General features: G+C 45.6%; 1 protein-coding gene across 2 annotated transcripts in view; it reads right to left on the reverse strand.

Moving 5' to 3' along the window:
• Positions 1-19,623, reverse strand: part of LOC117556653 (WD repeat-containing protein 48) — a 31,616-nt gene that overhangs the window by 9,996 nt on the left and 1,997 nt on the right. For both annotated transcript variants that reach the window (XM_034232111.1, XM_034232110.1), the window contains exons 5-15: positions 18,330-18,418; positions 16,880-16,981; positions 16,577-16,801; positions 15,212-15,286; positions 14,833-14,935; positions 14,660-14,757; positions 10,704-10,811; positions 10,497-10,593; positions 10,025-10,120; positions 9,767-9,872; positions 9,592-9,679 (exon numbers count right to left, since the gene is read on the reverse strand). In XM_034232111.1, the coding sequence (XP_034088002.1) occupies positions 9,592-9,679; positions 9,767-9,872; positions 10,025-10,120; positions 10,497-10,593; positions 10,704-10,811; positions 14,660-14,757; positions 14,833-14,935; positions 15,212-15,286; positions 16,577-16,801; positions 16,880-16,981; positions 18,330-18,418 (1,187 nt within the window). The remainder of the gene's footprint in view (positions 1-9,591; positions 9,680-9,766; positions 9,873-10,024; positions 10,121-10,496; positions 10,594-10,703; positions 10,812-14,659; positions 14,758-14,832; positions 14,936-15,211; positions 15,287-16,576; positions 16,802-16,879; positions 16,982-18,329; positions 18,419-19,623) is intronic.

The following is a 19,623-nucleotide window of genomic DNA, read 5'->3' on the forward strand; positions in this document are numbered from 1 at the left end:
AGAAGTAGCCGCCAATGCTCCAAAAAAAAAGCCAGTTAGAAATGTGTCTTTTTACTTATTCTAGACTTAAAAACCACCTGAAATTTGCCATATAAAAAAAAGGTGAATACAAATTCTGAATCAAGCACTGAATCTCGCAGTGAGAACTTTGTGACCTTTTATATAGAACCTTAGCTTTTCCTTCTATGACACAAGGCCAGGCAAGTTTATTTATATATCACCTTTCAACACAAGGCATCTCAAAGTGCTTTACAAAATGAAAACATTAAGAGCATTAAGAAACAGTGCAGATTGGCATTTATCATTAAATGTGAATAAAAGAAACGTACAAAAAGCCACTAAAAACATCCTCTTCCTCTATAGCAGGGGTATTCAACTAAAATTCAACGAGGTCCAGTTAGAGAAAATCTCCCCAGGCAAGGTCCGGAACTTCAAAATGTCTAACTGCATGTAATCAACAAACTGACTGCCAGATAAAGAAAGTACAATTCATAAACAACAATATGTATTGTCAATTAACAATGAACTCTACAGATATACAGTAAATACTGTGGATATGTGTAATGTTCCTCTCGGGCTGCATTTAAACATAAAATGGAGAAAATAAATAATAGCTTTCGAAAATATGTGCATCTCAAAAGTGCTTAATTTTAGATAAATAAAATAAAGTGTAGCAGCAGCTTGAGTTTCCCTTTTTCTTTGTTAACCGTTTCACATCATGACTTAACAGTTTCAGCCGATTATAGAACAATATCAGTCTTTACACATCATAACAATTGAACAGTTTTAAAGTTTCTCTTTCTTTCCCTCTTATATTGCAGTCCCTCACTCACTTTGTTTTAATTCAGTGCGAGAATTGAGCTGGAGCTTATTGTCCTGCCAGGAGTTTGTAAATCTGGGCTGAAATGGTGTCAGGGCCATTCTCATACACATGCAGGTGCTCATTGGTTAGCCTGCGCTGGAACGATATTTAGTTTTTGTGACCTCAGTTCTGACTTGAGAGGGAATGTTTGGTCAAACACTTTGTGTGTTGTCTCATAGTGGCGTGTCGGCACTTTTAATGAGCGGCACGGTCTCTGAACAAATGAGACACACTGGCTCTGTGCTCCCAGTGGGCAGGATGAACATGAATGAGTCCGTCCACTCAGGGTTAAAAGCTCTGTTCTCACTGTCCACTGTCCACTTTCCTCTTCTTGGAGAGCGCCATGTGTAATTATGTGTCTCTCCCTGTCTGCCGCTAACACGCCTGTTCACTCCTCTCCGCTTCTCTCCCTGTATCGCTAATTCATCTCTTCACTCACTTTCCTCTCCGCTTCTATCTGCCGCTTTCTCGTCTCTTCTTCTGTGTTTCTCTCCCTGTATCGTTCACTCGTCTCTTTCGCCCCCTGTTGGCAGCGAAATTGAAATCCCCTATTAATGTATTGATTATAGGTCCGGGTCCGTATAGGTTGGGGTCTGGGTCCAGATCCGGACCGTGGTCCGCCTGTTGTCGACCCCTGCTCTATAGTGACATTTAAAAAAGCATATCAGAGTAGAAAATGCTTGTTAGCATGTTGTGTTTTGATTTATTTTACAAAAATTACAAAAGCGCACACGTGTTACCTAAAACCACAAGCGGCATACATGTATTAAGTAAGCTTCTCTGAATGAATGAGCTATACATGTATAACGCACAAACACATGAGCCTGCAAATGTTCTTTTTATAGTCTAAATAACCTGTAATAATTTGTACTTATTCCCACTAAATAAGTACAAATTACAAATATGTTATTCTAAGCACGAAAAGTTTAGTATTATTATTCCGCCGGTATTTTGCCGCGCTTCTCCTCCCGCATTGAACATCGCAGAAACTCCGTTCAAACATCAAAACGTTCAGCTCGGTCGGGAATCGATGGCTATTATTTTTCTCATTCATAACTTTCATAATTCCAGAGACACATCCCATAATTCATCAAATTTGTAACATTGAAGTCAATGGAGGAAATCTTCAGACTTCAACAAATCTTCATGTGACTTCAACTGCTAACTGTTCATTCATACTTTCACTCAGAAACCTCATTCCAACTTTAAAATGTTACATCTTTCTGACATTGTTCGTGTAAAACTACTTTTAAATCAGATTCTTACTTTTAGAGATATTAAACATTGTTCAGACCTTGTTATAGAGGTTTTCTTCAGATTTTAACTAGTGCTGTCAAAATTATCGCGTTAACGGCGGTAATTAATTTTTTGAATTAATTGCGTTAAAATATTTAACGCATTTAACGCATGTGCAGAATGGCCCGCCCCATACGTGCCACCAGTGGCAGCGCCAGGGTATGGCTGGGGTAGGCTACACCCATACCAAGAAATGGCTTAGCCCCACCATGAAAAATGATGTTAAAGTAAGCGAAATAAAGTCTGCCAACTCGCGGAGTATATTGCACAGACAGCAGTTAGTAAGATTGATTTCAGTAGCCACGGTTTTGAAAACTTTTGTCACGTAGTGATCGTCTTCTCAATAGAACATCTTTGATAACGGCGTGGTGTTGTTGCAGAAAGTCCCGACGGAGAATACTTTTGCTGTAGTAGGCTACAGGGGTGCACATAACTGGTACGCAGGTTATGTGCGTAATCTGAAATGCGTACCGTCACTTGTGTCACAAAGCGCATTTGCGTACCGACGTACTTGTGAAGCTTTTCCAGAAGGCGGTTAGATCACCGGACGACAGAGTCGGTCTCCGTGTGCACAGACAGGGCTGCTGTTAACGTCGGTCTGTACAACGGAATTGTGCCAAAACTACGCCAACCGGCTGCGGAGCTTGCTCCCTCACTACCGACACCACGGTAGCGAGGAAGTCTTTTCTTTTCTCTTCCCCACGGAGGAGGAAAGGATTAAAAGGAGCATACTGTCACACCAGTCAGTATTCTCCGGGAATAAAAGACCCACACCGTCCTTTTCTCCAGATTAAGGACAGGGTGGTAACACCTTTTTTTCTCCCAATTTACCTGTTGAGAGCGGGTCCTCTCCACGCGGCGAACAAGATGGACGCCTCTCTCCCTCACACCAGAGGAGTCAGGGACTCGGTGGCTCGACTCTGCGGCTGCGGGTTGAAGATCTCGGGCACAGACACACACTAGGTCTGCTCGTCCTGCCTCGGGCTGGAACACGCCCGAGGCGCTATCGACAACCCCGGCTCGTGCGGACATTGTGTCCGCTTCACCGTAAAGAGCCTCCGCCGACGGCTAGCACGCCAAGCTAGCCTGTCGGAGCAGGAACCCCCCCATGTTCTCTGACCTGCCGGTCGGCAGTCAAGACGCGGGGACATCTGCCACAGAGAGTGAACCCCTCTCCGTGTCGGTCTGGGGCTCAGTATCTGAGATGGCCGCAGAACCGGATTCCCGCGCCCTGGCAGGCCGGGACCCGGTGGCGGCAAGACACGCGGGAACGGGACCCCACGCTTACCGAGCTGGGGCTCTCAGTTAGACCTCACCATGGTCTCACCCGCGGAGGATGTCCTCGAGCTTCACTACGACGAGGACGAAGAGGACGCCTCGGTGTTCCTCCTGTCCGAGTCGGATGAACATGAAGAGGACATCTTCATGTCATCGGCTCAGGCTGCAAAGCCTGGAGCGATGACATCTTCATGTCATCGGCTCAGGCTGCAAAGCCTGGAGCGAGGGCTGCTCTCCCAGACGATAGCACACCAGCTGCGCCCTGTCTGAGTATGGACCTGCAGGCCGTGTGCAAACGCGCTGCGGCCAGACTCGACATCCCGTGGCCTGAATGGCCAAGGAGACTCCAGGTCCCGCTACGAAGGGAACATTTTCCCCAAGCAGCGCGGACAAAGAGGCAACTCCTTCCGGTCTTCCCGGAGATGTTGGATGAGGTGTCGGTCTCGTGGAGAGACCGGCCCTTCAGCAACAAGGTCCCAATCCAGGGTGCCTCCTCCCTAGACTGTGACGGAATGGAGAAGCTCGGCCTGCTCCGCATGCCGCCCATGGAACCGCTGGTAGCAGCCCACCTCCTACCGAGGATGGGCCCGTCACCAAGCAGGAACCCCACGCTGCCGGCAAAGTCGGACCGATTTCAGTCGACAATGACTGAACGGTCCTACAAAGCCGCAGCGTTGTCCGCCAGGGCCCTGAATGTGGCCTCGCTGCTAACCGCTTACCAAGCGGAGCTCTGCGAGGACCTGTCGGGTAACCTGGGGGCAGCCACTCTGGACGAGATGGCAGCGGTCACAGACATCTGTCTCCGTGTCCAACGCTGCGCCGTCCAGGCCACAGGTAAGGCAATGGGGATCATGGTGGTGCAGGAAGAGCGAGATGGCTCAAACCTCACCAACCTCCCAGACCGGGAAAAGGAGGATGTGCTGGATATGCCCATCGTTCCCGAGGGAATTTTCGGCTCTCCGCTCTTGCTTCCATGCAAAAGAGGTGTGAGTCAAAAAGAGGGAGGACGAGGCCACTCCACCTCTGCCTCCCTCGAAGGGTCCAGCCGCTGCCTTCGCAGCAGCAGTCCTTCGCCCAAGCTGCCTTGAACCCTGCTCGGTTTAAAACACCGAAAACGCAGTGGTCGCAGCCCGCCCCGAGTCCCCAGCCCAGGCTGGAGACGAGGGCGAGCTGGCCCAGAAAATCTCCGGTTCCGGCTGCAGCTCAGGCGCAGCCAACCCAGAATTTCGGCCAGCAGGCGAAGAAGAAGCGAGCGGCGTGACATCCCCTCCGTGACAGAGCTGGAAGTCCACGGTTCCCCAGCTCTAAATGTGTTCCCGCCGCCTCGAGAGATGCCTCAACACCATCCTCAAGTCCGCGAAAACACATGTCACAAATCTGTTTGTTCCTCTGTCATTAAACATTTGCCGCTGACGCATCCAGGCTTCAGGCCGAGGGCGCAGCTCAAAAAAATGATAAGAAAAACAATAAAAACCAATAAACAGCCCGTCAACTGTTCCCCTTCTGAGAGCAGCTTCAGCATCTCTCAAAAGGCGGATTACAGGCGGGTCTGTGAAGGCACCACCGTCACGCGCATGCGCAGTGCCGGCTGGGGTTTTAAAAGCACCACCGCCACGCAAATGCGCAGTGCCGGCTGGGGTTGTGAAGGCACCACCGTCATGCGCATGCGCAGTGTCGGTGGGGATTGTCGAAAGGGGGCACCACTGTGTTCAGACACTAGAGGGCCCCATAACACAACAAATAGAGACTCAGAGGGGAAGAGATGTGACATCTCCACTGGCTCTAAGGAGCATGCAGTGGAAGGGTTACATCATCTGCTCACATCATCAGATGCTCACATCATCTGCTTGGGTTTTCAAGACAGTAACACGGGGCTACAGACTCCAATTCGCTGTCACCCCCCCTCGCTTCTCGGGCATTCTTCATTCGCAGGCCCGAGGAGAGTCAGCCCATATTCTGGAGAAAGAGATTCTCTCTCTCCTAGAAAAGAGGGCTATATCTATTGTACCCGCCGAGCAGAGTCAGGGCGGCTTCTATTCCCAAGTACTTCCTCGTTCCCAAACGGGGAGGGAACGGAATTCGGCCAATACTTGATTTGAGGGCTCTGAACAAATATCTAAGAAGATATAAGTTCAGAATGCTCACTCACACATCTCTGCTGCGGCTCGTGCGACAAGACGACTGGTTCACATCAGTCGACCTGAAAGATGCGTATTTTCACATCCCAGTATATTATCCACACAGGAAATATCTGAGATTCGCATTTCAGGGGATCTGTTATGAATACAGAGTACTCCCCTTCGGTCTGTCTCTCAGTCCAAGGGTGTTTGTACATTGTACGGAAGCCGCGATAGCCCCGTTAAGACAACAGGGTATTCGCCTGGCGACCTACCTGGACGACTGGCTGCTTCTCGCACAGTCGGAGCAGGAGGCTGTTACGCAGACAAATGTCCTCGTAAAGCACCTGCTCAACCTGGGTTTCATAATAAATACAGAGAAGAGCATGTTGTGCCCCGCGCAGACTATACTCTTCCTGGGTTTACACCTGAACTCGGTGCCCTTTTCAGCTCGCTTGTCAGCGGAAAGAGTGAAAGCTTTCAGAGCTTGTCTCGCTCTTTTCCAGCTGCGCAAACATGTTCTCTTCAGATCATGCCTGCGATTGCTGGGGCTCATGGCGTCAGCCATCCTGGTCGTTACGACTGGGACGCTTACACATGAGGGAGTTTCAGCGCTGGGTGGCCGCCCTAAAACTAAACCCTGCGCGCCATGGCGCGCGGAGAGTGATGTTACTGTGAAATGCGTAATGGCACTGCGCCACTGGCTGCACCCGACTTTTCTAGTACGAGGTGTGCCTATGGGTGCTGTCCTTTCACGGAAAGTGGTCACCACGGACGCATGTCTGACAGGTTGGGGAGGTATTTATGAAGGTCGCCCGGTGAGGGGTCTCTGGAGCAGAGACCTCCAGCGGGCGCACATAAATTACCTGGAGCTTTTAGCGGTTGTTTCTCACCCTAAAACGCTTTTCTGCCTTTCCTCAGGGGACATCACGTCCTCGTGAGGACAGACAATACGACCACAATATCGTATATTAACCGCCAAGGGGGTTTGCGTTCTCTCCAGTTACACACACTGGCGCGCAAACTTATCCTATGGAGCGGTAGGCGTCTCCTCTCTCTGAGAGCGACGCACGTACCGGGAGTAAGGAACCTCGGGGCAGATCTACTGTCCAGAGGTATACCACTTTATGCAGACTGGACTCTACATCCAAGGATTGTGAGCCAGCTGTGGGTGCGTTACGGCAGAGCCGCGGTGGATCTGTTCGCATCGAAAGACAACGCTCAGTGTCAGCTGTTCTTTTCAATGCGCGATCTAAATGCACCGTTAGGCGTGGATGCACTCGCGCACAATTGGCCCCCGGGCCCTTCTGTACGCGTTCCCACCCCTGGCTCTGATACCCCCAACTCTGGCCAGAGTGAGAGAGCAACGCCACACACTTATCCTGATAGCTCCGCACTGGCCAGCTATGTACTGGCTAGCGGAGATATATCAGCTGCTGTGCGGGCAGCCATGGCAGCTCCCACTACGCAGGGACATATTGTCCCAAGCGGGGGGGGGGGGGGGGGGCGATCTTTCACCCACACCCAGAGCGCTTGGCTCTATGGGCCTGGCCCGTGAGTGGTACAATCTAAATACAGTGTGACATGACGCTGACCCTGGCAGCTGCCAAGCGAGCCAGTGGCACTCATGCGCTATCTGTACAGTTTTCATGCACTCAGTTTGCCCCAGGGCAAACAGAGTGTGCCTTTATCTTAAGGCGGTCGGTTCGGGTACCACATTTGACATTAAGGCATCCTCCCCGCGACTGTATTCCTCCGGGGAACAGCGGCCGGATTTGCCGTGTCCAGCCCGTGCTTCACGCACGTACAGGGACAGATCAAGGGTGCGTTGTCATAATGACCAACCCCTTGTGTCCTGGGCTAACCCTTATAAGGGCAAGCCTGTTACTGAGCAACGGCTCTCCCACTGGTCTGTGGAAGCAATTGCTTTGGGGCTCATACGAGTCAGAGTTCGCAGGCACCCTCGGGTCCGCGAGCTCTTTCGACTCAGAGTCTGGCTGCATTCTGGACTCTGTCCAGGATGTCTCCCATCAAAGACATTGGTGCAGCGGCGAGCTGGTCCTCGCCGCTCACTTTTGTCTGCCTCCTAACAGGCTGGACGTTCTGCTCCCAGTGTGACTCAAGCAGTGCTGGGCACCTGGTTGAGTCAGAGCTCTACCTGTTAAGTTCTGGTTGGTTTGGTGATTTTCGAGATAAGCTCGTCTGGCAATACGGGAGCTACAATTTCCCATAGTGAGACATCGAACGGAGTGTTATGAATGAGAACTATAGGTTACTTACGTAACCCCAGTTCTCAGAGTAACATGAAGTGAGATGTCTCACCAGACGGCCCTCCTTGCTATGGTGAAGCGAGAAGAGGTGCTTATTTTGAATGGCGCATGCGTTGTGGCGCAAGCTACTTATAGGGGGTGATTTCCCTGACGCTGACGTCAAGATCTCCAGCCAATCAGGATTGGCGTAATGAGATTGATGCTTCTGTTTGCTCCGCGATGAGGCGCATCCCATAGTGAGACATCTCACTTCATGTTACTCTGAGAACTGGGGTTACGTAAGTAACCTATAGACTTCAACAGTCCAGCCGTGAAGACATTTTCGGGACAGTTTTGAGATTTCTTCAAATGCCGTTGCCATGGCAAGACATTGCTCGCCTTGAAACACGGTTTTCTCATAACTTCAGTGAAAATACTCCAAACAGCCCAGAACTTCACAGGTTTGGTAACGATGCAGCCATCAACAAATCTAAGCGTATTATGGGGTGTCATCAAATGCCGTTGCCATGGCCACAGATCATTCGCCATCAAGTTAGTTCAGAAGTTTGCAGTTCAAATATTCTGCTGCTTTTCCAAGCCTTTTCACTTTCTTTTCTTCTCTCATCACTAGGGGTGTAACGGTTCACAGAAGTCACGGTTCGGTTCGTACCTCGGTTTGGGGGTCACGGTTCGGTACGGGTTCGGTACAACAAGAAAAAGCAACAAAAAAAGTCCCAAATGCATAATTCCAGGTTTGTTGTTATTTATTTTTGAACATTAGTGCAAGATTCAGTATACAAATAAGGAACTCTGACATTTTGAATAATTAACTGTATTAAACAGTTAAAAACAAACCACAAACAGTACCACACACACTCAGATGGCCATATTATCTATAATGGCTGATGTCAAACAAAAAGGTTTCATCAAGCTGTAAAACTAAAAAGAATGTCTTGAAAATATTACATCATAAATAATAAGCCAAAAGCTTCAGTTGTTTATTTTGGTCTCACTGCTTTCATGTCTATTGGTTTATTAAAAACAGCAGGGATAAGCTGTTGAACTGCTGTTGTCTTTTGCCGGGCTCCGGTGATTGCCAAATCTGGGTGATGCCTTCTGATATGATTTAGCATGTTTGGCTTGTGTTACCATTAGCATACCGCACCGCTATCGAACAACACCGACACACCGTCCTCGTCCGATCCACCAATCGCACACTTCATCGTTATTGTAGTCCACAGGGAACCCGAAATGTTCCCACACAGCTGATTTTTTTTTAAAAAGCAGGTGGGTTCTAGCTCCTGTGTGTTATCTGAAATCGCCATACTAACTTTTCTTCTTCTTGTATTTTGTTCGTTTTGTTGTGTTTTCTTCATTTGTTGTTTACGGGCGGCTGGCAAACAGCTTTTAGGCGCAATACCGCCCCCTGGATTATATATAGTGTAGTGGATACTGCCCTGAATGACAGACTTTTTTCCCACTCGTAAAAAAAAGGCGTATTCGTCGTGTGACTGCATGTGCCGAACCGTGACGTCCGAACCGTGACGGTACGAATACGGATACCGTTACACCCCTACTCATCACACATTCAAGCCCCCAGTGTTCATGTATCATTTCAATCTAAATTCTTGACTTTCTTCTTACACATTACATTTCAGCATAGCAGTTTAGCATCAGATTTTCAGCATAAAGCATTCCCACTAGCAATTTCTTCAGGAATTGCATTCTCTAGTTAATTAATGTTACTTAATAAAAACATTTAATAAAAAAAAAAAAAAATTGTACTCACATCTACCGTTATGTCTATAACCCACTGTGGAACGGTCTCGTTCAGCAGCATGGACTCCGTCTCTCCACCTGAATCTCTACATAGCAACCTGCAACACCAGATCAAATGAGTAAAACATCTATAAACAAATATAATCTGATGAGGCACAGTGATATTGTTGATGGTGAAACATTACCTAAATAAAGTTCTGCCTCCTGCCTCTCCAAAGATGACTGGCGTGTGTGGTGGCACTTGGAAATATCCATTTCCTTTCTGGACCCGGTTCTCCTGCTCCCCGTTTACTGTGGGCACAAGAACACGTTCCTACTGTGAGACAAACTCAGTGAGGTTTACAGAGACCAGCAGGAAGTGATGTGGAGAGAGCAGCCTTCACAGAGCATCACTGCAGAGGGGTGTCTGTTTTGCCAGTGGCTGGATAGTCCCCCTTCCTTACCGTGGTTCACCTCGTTCTCCTCCTCATCCATGGGGTTGATGCGAGTTCTGGGCCAGAACTCCAGCAGAGCCTGGAGCAGGAGTCCACCCAGGTTCACTGTGGGGAAGAGGGGGGGGAATTAAGCTAGCAAGTTAGCAGAAGACGCAAGTTGTCCTTGCATTGTTCTGTTCAGTTTAATGTGAAGATTGTAGTCGAGGGACATCTCGGTGTAGTGAATGCTTTTATGTGTGGAAAAATAAATCCGCAAAGAGTGAACATCAAGAAATCTCTGCTGGAAATGTTCCTTTCAAATGTTTTTGTACTGAGGTTACTGTGGAATCTGGCGCCGTCAGCCCAAAGACTTTAATTACTTTCAGTAAATACATTGAAACGAAAAAGACAGTAAAAACCACCAAAGCTGCCAATAGAGTTAGCTTTAGTTCTGCATGAATAAACAGTTTTTATAAAAATGTGATTAGGTCAGATATCTTACACTTTGGGTCGGATCCATCAGAGCTTGAAAAGCCGGCGTCCTTTGCAGAGACCCAGGCAGCAAAGCAGTCGCTTTCATCCAGCGTGATGGTGAGCATCTGTTGAAAAAAAGAAAAATGTATAAAGACCATTACCCTGACTTAGGAAAATAAAGTCCCATCCGCTGATACAGATGTAAAGCTATGTTATAAGCAGGTTTGAGACTCACCCCGGTTTTCAGATCGACAGAGAACCAGTTTGGCACGTAGACCATCTTAAAGCGCTTTTTAATCTCTTCGTCAAACTCCACTTTCCCCAAGTCTTCACCCTTGCAAGCCTGGAGTGATGAAAACATGAAGTCAATACAAACCACAGGTGTGAATTAACACTAGGCTTGTCAGGAGAGGGCTTTATTTAACCGGAGTGACTGATTTCATTGGTTAAGCTTATAAAGCAGGGGTCGGCAACAGGCGGACCGGATGGACCTATAATCAATACATTAATAGGGGATTTTTCGGCGCCTCCCGCTTTTTTTAATGCTGATTTGGGTGACTTGTGTAATTCGTGGAGAACCGAAGAGTTTTCGTTTTGGGGGTGGGGGGTCCGTCCGTCAGTCCGACTGACGGATAACTTCTCACTTCAAAAAAGAGGAAGAAATCTAAACTGCAAAAATAATTAAACAAGCGAGTACCTGTTTTTCCTGGCCAAGGACAGGTTCCTTGAACACAACACGAGCGTAACGTGTCGTGAGGAGTGCTGACAGAGAGCACCGGAACGCCGCTCCAGCCCTTCAAATATTGCAGTACACATAAGGAGCCGTACACATGCCACAGTGTTTACGTGGCTGTGTCTTTAGTTGTAAGCACAGTGGCGATCTGTTGTTATTAGCATCTGGTTAGCTAGCTATGCTAACGAATTTAAAGAGCTTTTCTACAACCAGGTGGAAGAGAGCTCTCTCCTGAGAGGCTCAAATAACCTCAGCTCAGTGAGGTTAAGGCACACCTTGATATGATCATTATAGTTATTAATGAGACTAGATGAAAAACAGGTATAAAATACTATATGACAGTAACAAAAAAGATGTTAAAAATAACAAGAATAGAGTTTAAAAGGGGAGTGATTTCTAAAATATCCAAAAAGAAAAATCTGCTTACAGTTCTGTTTCATATGGGGGTTGAGAGATGTATCCATATATCTCTTCATGTTGCTCTCAAAGTGCACCAGATTGATGCTTTTAACTTCAATATTTAATATTCCCGGGGGAGCATGCCCCCGGACCCCCCTAGAGGGGGTTAGGTCCCACCCCCATTTAAATCATGTTCACATGGATAGGATACTAAATACATTTGCACACATCTTGTGTCCATATCTTTCTGTTTTGGTGGTCATGCCACACCGTGCACATGCATGCATACGTGAGTCATGGTGAGATATCTGGATTGGTTGCTTTTTCTTTGCACAGCATGAAAGAAAGGCCAAATGAATGGGCTGTGATTTCAGTTTTTTTAAGCAGAGGTTGAGTTCAATCATTTGTACGACCCTCGGAGGATGTTGTAAAAATTGAAAGGAAAAAGGTTCCCCACCCCTGCTGTAAATAATAATAAAACCCCTTGATTTATAACTTAACATCTCTGTCTCCTATTGATCTGAGTATATTATAAAGAATAGCAGTTAATTGAAGCATTATAGCACAGGCCTTTGTCAGATGGTATATTACGCTGTTTTTTTCCTGCTTCGAATAGTTCTCTCTTTTTTCACCATACCTGTGTTTGCATCACTGTAACCAATGAGCACCTGCATGTGTGTGAGAATAGCCCTGACTCCATGTCGGCCCGGATTTACAAACTCCTGGCAGGACAAGCTCTAGCTCAATTCTCACACTGAATTTAAAACAAGTGAGAGAGGGACTGCAATATAAGAGGGACAGAAAGAGAAACTTTAAAACTGTTCAATTGTTATGATGTGTAAAGACTGATATTGTTCTATAATCGTCTGAAACTGTTAAGTCATGATGTGAAACGGTTAACAAAGAAAAAGGGAAACTCAAGCTGCTGCTACACTTTATTTTATTTATCTAAAATTAAGCACTTTTAAGATGCACATATTTTCAAAAGCTATTTTATTTATTTTCTCTATTTTATTTGTAAATGTTGCCAGAGAGGAACATTTTCTCTAACTGAACCTCGTTGAATACCCCTGTTATAAAGGGAACAGGGCTCAAATTAAAGAGGACATATTATACTCTGTTTCAGGTTAAATAATGTTATGTTGTGACTAGTGCTGTCAAAATTATCGCGTTAACGGCAGTAATTAATTTTTTGAATTAATTGCGTTAAAATATTTAACGCATTTAACGCATGTGCAGAATGGCCCGCCCCATACGTGCCACCAGTGGCAGCGCCAGGGTATGGCTGGGGTAGGCTACACCCATACCAAGAAATGGCTTAGCCCCACCATGAAAAATGATGTTAAAGGAAGCAAAATAAAGTCTGCCAACTCGCGGAGTAAATTGCACAGACAGCAGTTAGTAAGATTGATTTCAGTAGCCACGGTTTTGAAAACTTTTGTCACGTAGTGATCGTCTTCTCAATAGAACATCTTTGATAACGGCGTGGTGTTGTTGCAGGAAGTCCCGATGGAGAATACTTTTGCTGTAGTACAGGGGTGCACATAACTGGTACGCAGGTTATGTGCGTAATCTGAAATGCGTACCGTCACTTGTGTCACAAAGCGCATTTGCGTACCGACGTACTTGTGAAGCTTTTCCAGAAGGCGGTTAGATCACCGGACGACAGAGTCGGTCTCCGTGTGCACAGACAGGGCTGCTGTTAACGTCGGTCTGTACAACGGAATTGTGCCAAAACTACGCCAACCGGCTGCGGAGGGAGACTCCCCCCCTTCACTGGAGAACTGCGCTAAAACAGCTGATCACAACGTTCACACTCTGTGGTCATGAAGTACTCCACTAGCCGCCGCCCCCCCCTCTGTTGACTTTCCTGAAGTACTCCCCCGTTGATAGAAATCAACACGTAATGAATTAAGACCCCACGGTTTGATGATTGATAGGTGTGTGGGTTGTCTTTCATTTTCACACGCAGAAAAATGTTATAATAAACATAGATACTGTATGTTAAATGGATATATCCGCCTTCTTTCATTTATCTTTCCATTCCCACAACAATATACATAAATAAATGGCATATTTTGGACATAGTTCGAATGGTGATTAATCTGATTAAAAATTGTAATCGTTTGACAGCCCTAATTGTGACACTACGGTGACATGTTTACATGCTTTAATGTTCAAAAAGGTCTTTATTTTTCTCATACTTTGAAACCTCTGTTTGAAACCAGAGCCAAGACTGCTCTGACTGGTTAATTGGCCGGCTCTGTTGTGATTGGTCAACCGCTTGGAGATGTCCCGCCCCTTAGCCCATCATGGACAATGTGTTGGAGCGCTAGCCAATAGAGGCGTAAGTGATACGTAGTGATGACACTATGTTAGAACATTTTAACAAAGGATCCAATGGAGACGTTTCAGGCAGGTAGGGGTGTGTGTGAGAGAAACTCCCTCTGGAGGGGACTTTGGGATTTTAGCCTTTGCAGACCCTTTGCATAAAAAACCTATACAACACAATACAGGAAAGGGAAAACCCTAAACACATGACGAGGGGTTACATATGCAGTGTTTCCCCTAGGTTTACTGCCTTGGCAGGGTGCTGCTCGGGTAACCCACCAACACGGGGGTGCCCGGGAAAAAAAATGTAGGCGCATTACGCCCGGGGAGGGGGTCAGATGCCCACTGATTGACAGCCCCCCCCCCCCTCCTCACCAGTCCTGTGTTGCTCCAGCAAGCACAGACGATGAGAAAGAGCCAGACATGTCCAAGAGATAAAACCTTTCTCTTTCTTTCTCATCTATGCTCAGCTTGTTCACTCCCGCTCGCTGAAGAGAAAGGATGATAGTCAGGAGGCGAGGCCTCCTTTTATACGGTGAGATGCGCGCGCATTCAGGTAGGCCCGCCCCGGGGCCGGCTACATTTATAAAAGTCTCAGTGGATGAATGCTTGCGTGATATGATCAAGGGGTAGTACCCATAGAGTCCAGTAGAGGGCGGAGCCTGTGAGATATATAACAGGGCCTCTTAAAACTCTAACATACTTAGAAATAACATCATGGAGTTTACCTTCAAGACGTCCCAGAAAGCCACATTGTTGTTGGTATCTTTGGTGAGTATGTGTCTCTTATCGTTCAGAATGTGGCACTGTATGATACTGGCTCCTCCTGCAAACACAACAGAGAAGGTTTGAATGTCCGGCAGGGGGATATAGAAAATAATATAGCTTGTTAAACATTTACCCTTGATGACTTGTTCTGGCTGAGTGCACAGAGGCGTCAGAGGGTTGGTGCAGTCGTTGTCGTACTCCCCTGATGATCGGAAGTTGTGCATTCCCTTTAGAGACTGCACGCACAGAAAATAAATAATCATGAGACTGTCCCAGATTGTAATAATCATTTCAATCACTCCCTTGCAGCAATAAAAGTGATTAATATAATGCAATTATCTGTTGTGTATCAACCACATCCTCACAAAGCTGGTTTTAATTCATACAAAAATTACAGGAGGATTACAACAGAACAGCATTAGCTTCAGCTTTGACCGCATGCAAACGTCTGTATTCTGCAGTCATTATGCTCACAGCGGACCGCTGATCTCAGAGGTGTCACGCATGCTTACCCATTTATTAACAGATGACTTGGTGGTGGAGACCCAGATTGCAGGAGGAGGGTCAGCAGATCTGTCCAGTTCCATCTGGGCAACAGAGAGGGGAAGGTTGAATAACTCCAAATGGTCAGATATGAGCACAGGAATAACTGAGGAGAATATGGGTTTTTAATACCTTTTCAAAGCTGTTGGAGCTATTCATTGATTTATATTATAACAGGCAGGTTTGGGCATCTGGTGATTATGTATATATTGGAGACAGGTATTGGTGGGATTAGCACACCAAAATTGGCTCGTGTTTTTTTCCAGAAAAAGAGAATAGGTGAAACCTCTATGGTGTTGGATTATTGGATTACAACAAAATAAATGCACAAAAAGATGTTCGTGCCACGACCTTGAATATTTGCCTGCTTTAAGATGAGCTTTTTGATACCCCAGCGGCAGTTTCATTTGGAGTTTATTCTTTTTTTAGTTTCGTTTCATCCGCTATAAAAACAGTAGAACTTTTCTTTAAAGTAACCGCTTTTGGAGCTATGCTTCTCGGGTTTGATTTCAAGTTTATAAAGTTAGTCGAGTTACATATAATATAAACTGCAAACATATGTAAAATTCAAAAATTCAAAACAATAAAAAAAAAAAACTCCTGGAGAGGTTTTTTTGGCCGCCAAAGTTGAGAGGGAGAAAGAGGGGATGACCCAGGCTGGATTCAAACACGGGTCATCCGCACAGGGACCAAGCACCAGTCAGTATACGGGCCGCTGTAGAGCTGCATTTGGATTTATTTAGGCAAAAGACTCTTTCCCATTGATGCTGTGCGAGTATCTGGTATCTCCTGGTGTAACATTGGACGTCACAAACGCACAAATAAAAGTCTCACAGTAGAAAGCAGCTACAGGGGTTAACTCTCCTTTATAGCTGTTATTTCAAACTCCCAAACCACAGTTGATTATTGCTGTAGGAAAGAATAATACAGATTTTGATGAGTTTTATTTAGTTTCTGTCAAGTTTGAATGAAGAATGTTTTTTAAAGATCAGCGAGGTAAGGTTACAGTTTCCTCCAATGGAGTCTGGTGGCTTTAAGGGATAGGATATTAATAGTGTGTTTTGTAAATCAATACATAATACCAATAGTCCAAATCCCTTAGATTCAATTTAAAAATGTGGGTTAAATTCTGCGTGTCCACCCAGGTGTCATGTTTCCGTCACTGGAGACAATTCTAAGGTTTTTCGCTAAGGACAAAAGCCAGATGTGTTATTTTTCTCCAGTGGAAAAAGGAGCATAATACATTTCCCAAATAAAAGTTACTAAAAATATTCAAGCATACATTTTTAATGAAACCATAACTGCAGATTTGTTTCAAGGCAACGGTTTCTTACTTTGAGCACCGGGGCCTTCTCCTCACAGATGAGCACGCGGATGTCGGGGTTACGCAGGTCGGTGCAGTAGATCTTCTTGTCTCGGCCTCCAGAGTACACGTGTGTGAAGGCCTCGTTGACCTGCAGGGCCCACACCCCCTCGTCGTGGACCCTGTAGGTGGCGATGCACCTCTGCTGACCCAGGGACCACAGGCGGATGGTCCCGTCTGAGCTGCCCGACAGACACTGAGGGGAAGGACAGCGGTTTAGACTTTATTATTCCTCTTTAAACAAGCCCTGCATGATTTAGATATCCAGACTCACTTGAGTGCCATCTCTGTTCAGCAGCAACGACTTCACGTTGTCTGTGTGTCCCTTAAGCTTCATCAGTTTTGCACATGTTCGGGGATCCCACACTCTCAGAACCTGAAGGAAGAATAGAGGAATAGAAATAGAACACTTCTTCACAACATTTACATACACACTATGAACACATTACTGTGACTAAAAGTAAAATAACAGTTTAATTAAAGCATTGCCATGGTTACTTCCTGTAACCATAGTTTGTAAATTATTGTCCCCACAGATGGTGACCTACTGGAAATCTTACAAACATCTCAGCGGAAATGAAGAGAGGTGATGCACATTTCCAATATAGTTTCAGGTTAATCATTTGTATAAAAGTCATACACAGGATGTTTACATGTCAGGTGAAATGATCAGAGTTGTAATTGATCTATTTTGTTGTGACAGGAAAACAAATATTTTTTAGATTAAAAAAATATGAACAAATATTTTTCTGCCTTTTATATCACTATCTTTTAAAGGTGGGGTCATTTTGGAGAAACCAGCTCGAGTGGCTAGAATTCTAAAATACACAGCCGGGAACAAATCTGCCACTTCCTTGCAGAGCCCCTCCTCCAACACACACGAACGCGCACATGACCAATGAGGGCACGAGATAAGTTTGTGCACAGATGGAAGGCTGACAGGCAGGTAGGCCATCCAGTTACTTTAGCCGGGCCGGCTAAAGTAACTGGTCGTGCCTTTTACAGCGCCACGGCTACGGCTTCCACAGATGACATTTTGTTATGGATTTTTTGTCAAAGCACTTAAGATATTCATTGCTATCGGGATGTTAAGAACATTCCATGGAATATAACAAAAAGTGTATCTCCGAGCCGGTTTCTCAAACTTACCTACCGCACCTTTAAGTACAACTAAATCCATAGTTTTACAAAATATCTTTAGTCTGCTGTGATATTAGCTGTTCATTGAGGAGTCGTTAAGACCCAACAGTCAGTGGCTGCATTTCCTTCTCTTTGTATGTTATAATCCATAATTACCCGTCATATTTTGAGGATAATACATACATATTAATAAGCATTACATTCCCATTCATTCAATGACATTGTTTAGTTTATGTATTAGTGGTTGCATTTATAAAAGGCATGGAGGATAAAGATGAACACAGACAGCAAGCTCACTTTTCATGTCAACACACAGAGCAGATGAGATTATTTCCCCCTTTAGTTACAGCTGAGGACAATAACAACACTGCCGCCATTGGGCCTAAACAGTTAAATATGATCAATGCAAATGTACAAGGTTAGTTTATGTGTGTGTTGCCTCGGACAGATGACTTCTCTGGTCCGTGGTAATTTTGCACTCGCTACGCGGGCGGAAACCCTGCAGTATGCGCTCCCTGCCCCTTATCTAGTTTCATTAAACTAATAATGTGGAAATGTGTGTATCACACTGATAAAACACAAACCTTTTCAGTGGATCCGGATACAATGACCGTGCCCATTTGGTTCATAGCCAGACTGTAGATAGAGTCCTTGTTCCCACTCAGTGACGAGGCTGTTGCAGAAGGATTATAGTGAGTCCACAGCAGTGTGAGAAAAAGTTTTTAGAGAGTGCTTGTCCATGGACAAGTGAGTTTGGCAATTTACTTGTCCGAATACATTTTTCACTTGTCCAGAATGGACAAAATTGGGGTCACTGGAATCTTCTTCTTCGTCATCGTATTTTACATTTTCCCACGGTTTTTACGACACCGCTAACGTAAGTGAGCGGTAAGATTTTACTGCATCACACATAGGGTTGGGTATCGTTTGGATTTTAACGATTCCGGTTCTGCTTTTCGATTCCGGTTATTTTCGGTTCTCGATTCCGGTTCTTTGAGAGGGTAAAAATAAGTCAAACTGGGAGAAAAATATATTTATGAAAACATTAAGTCAAATCTGTATTCCTATTTACAAATAACTTCATACTGTTGAATTTCTTACGGTTATTGAATACAATTATATAAAAAATAATCTCTGCATTGTTTAGTTAGTTCTAAGTGGTGCAGTTTGAGAATGTACAATTGGCCCAGTGTCCTCTGATGTTACACTGCAACCTGCCTGTGAGACAGAGTCCAACCACACATGTCCAACACATAGGCCTAATAATAATACATTAGATGTATAGGCCTAGCGCTTTTCTACAACTAGAAGACGCTTGCACGCTTACACATGTCCTGCAATACACATGCTGCAGCTGCCCAGCTGCTCACTGTTTGTAAAAGTAAATAAATAGTATTTTCATTTCAATAATGTACTTTCTATACCCTGCTTCATAAACAATACTGACATCCCTGTGCTCCTCCGAGTCTGGGGGTCCGGGGATGTGAGGACAGCGCGAGGACACAGACAGGGAGGCTGCTTTACTTCATAAAGGAAATGGCGGTCAATATTAACAACATAGGAGTTAAAACGCTTAATAACCTTCATTACGTGTTAGAGAAAGAACATAAGAAAGTTTGACAAAGATGAGGCTGTTAAACGGCAGCGGATCTGCTGTGTGTGTAGAGAGAGAGAGAGAGAGAGAGGAGAAGCAAAGAGAGAGAAGGGGAGGGGGGGGGGGGGGAAAGAGAGAAAGAGAGAAGAGAGAGAGAGAGAAGAGAGAGAGAGAGAGAGAGAGAGAGAGAGAGAGAGAGAGGAGAGAGAGAGAGAGAGAGGAGGAGAGAGAGAGAGAGAGAGGAGAGGAGAGAGAGAGAGAGAGAGAGAGAGAGAGAGAGAGAG

Source organism: Gymnodraco acuticeps, unplaced genomic scaffold (assembly GCF_902827175.1).
Source record: "Gymnodraco acuticeps unplaced genomic scaffold, fGymAcu1.1, whole genome shotgun sequence".
NCBI lineage: Eukaryota > Metazoa > Chordata > Actinopteri > Perciformes > Bathydraconidae > Gymnodraco > Gymnodraco acuticeps.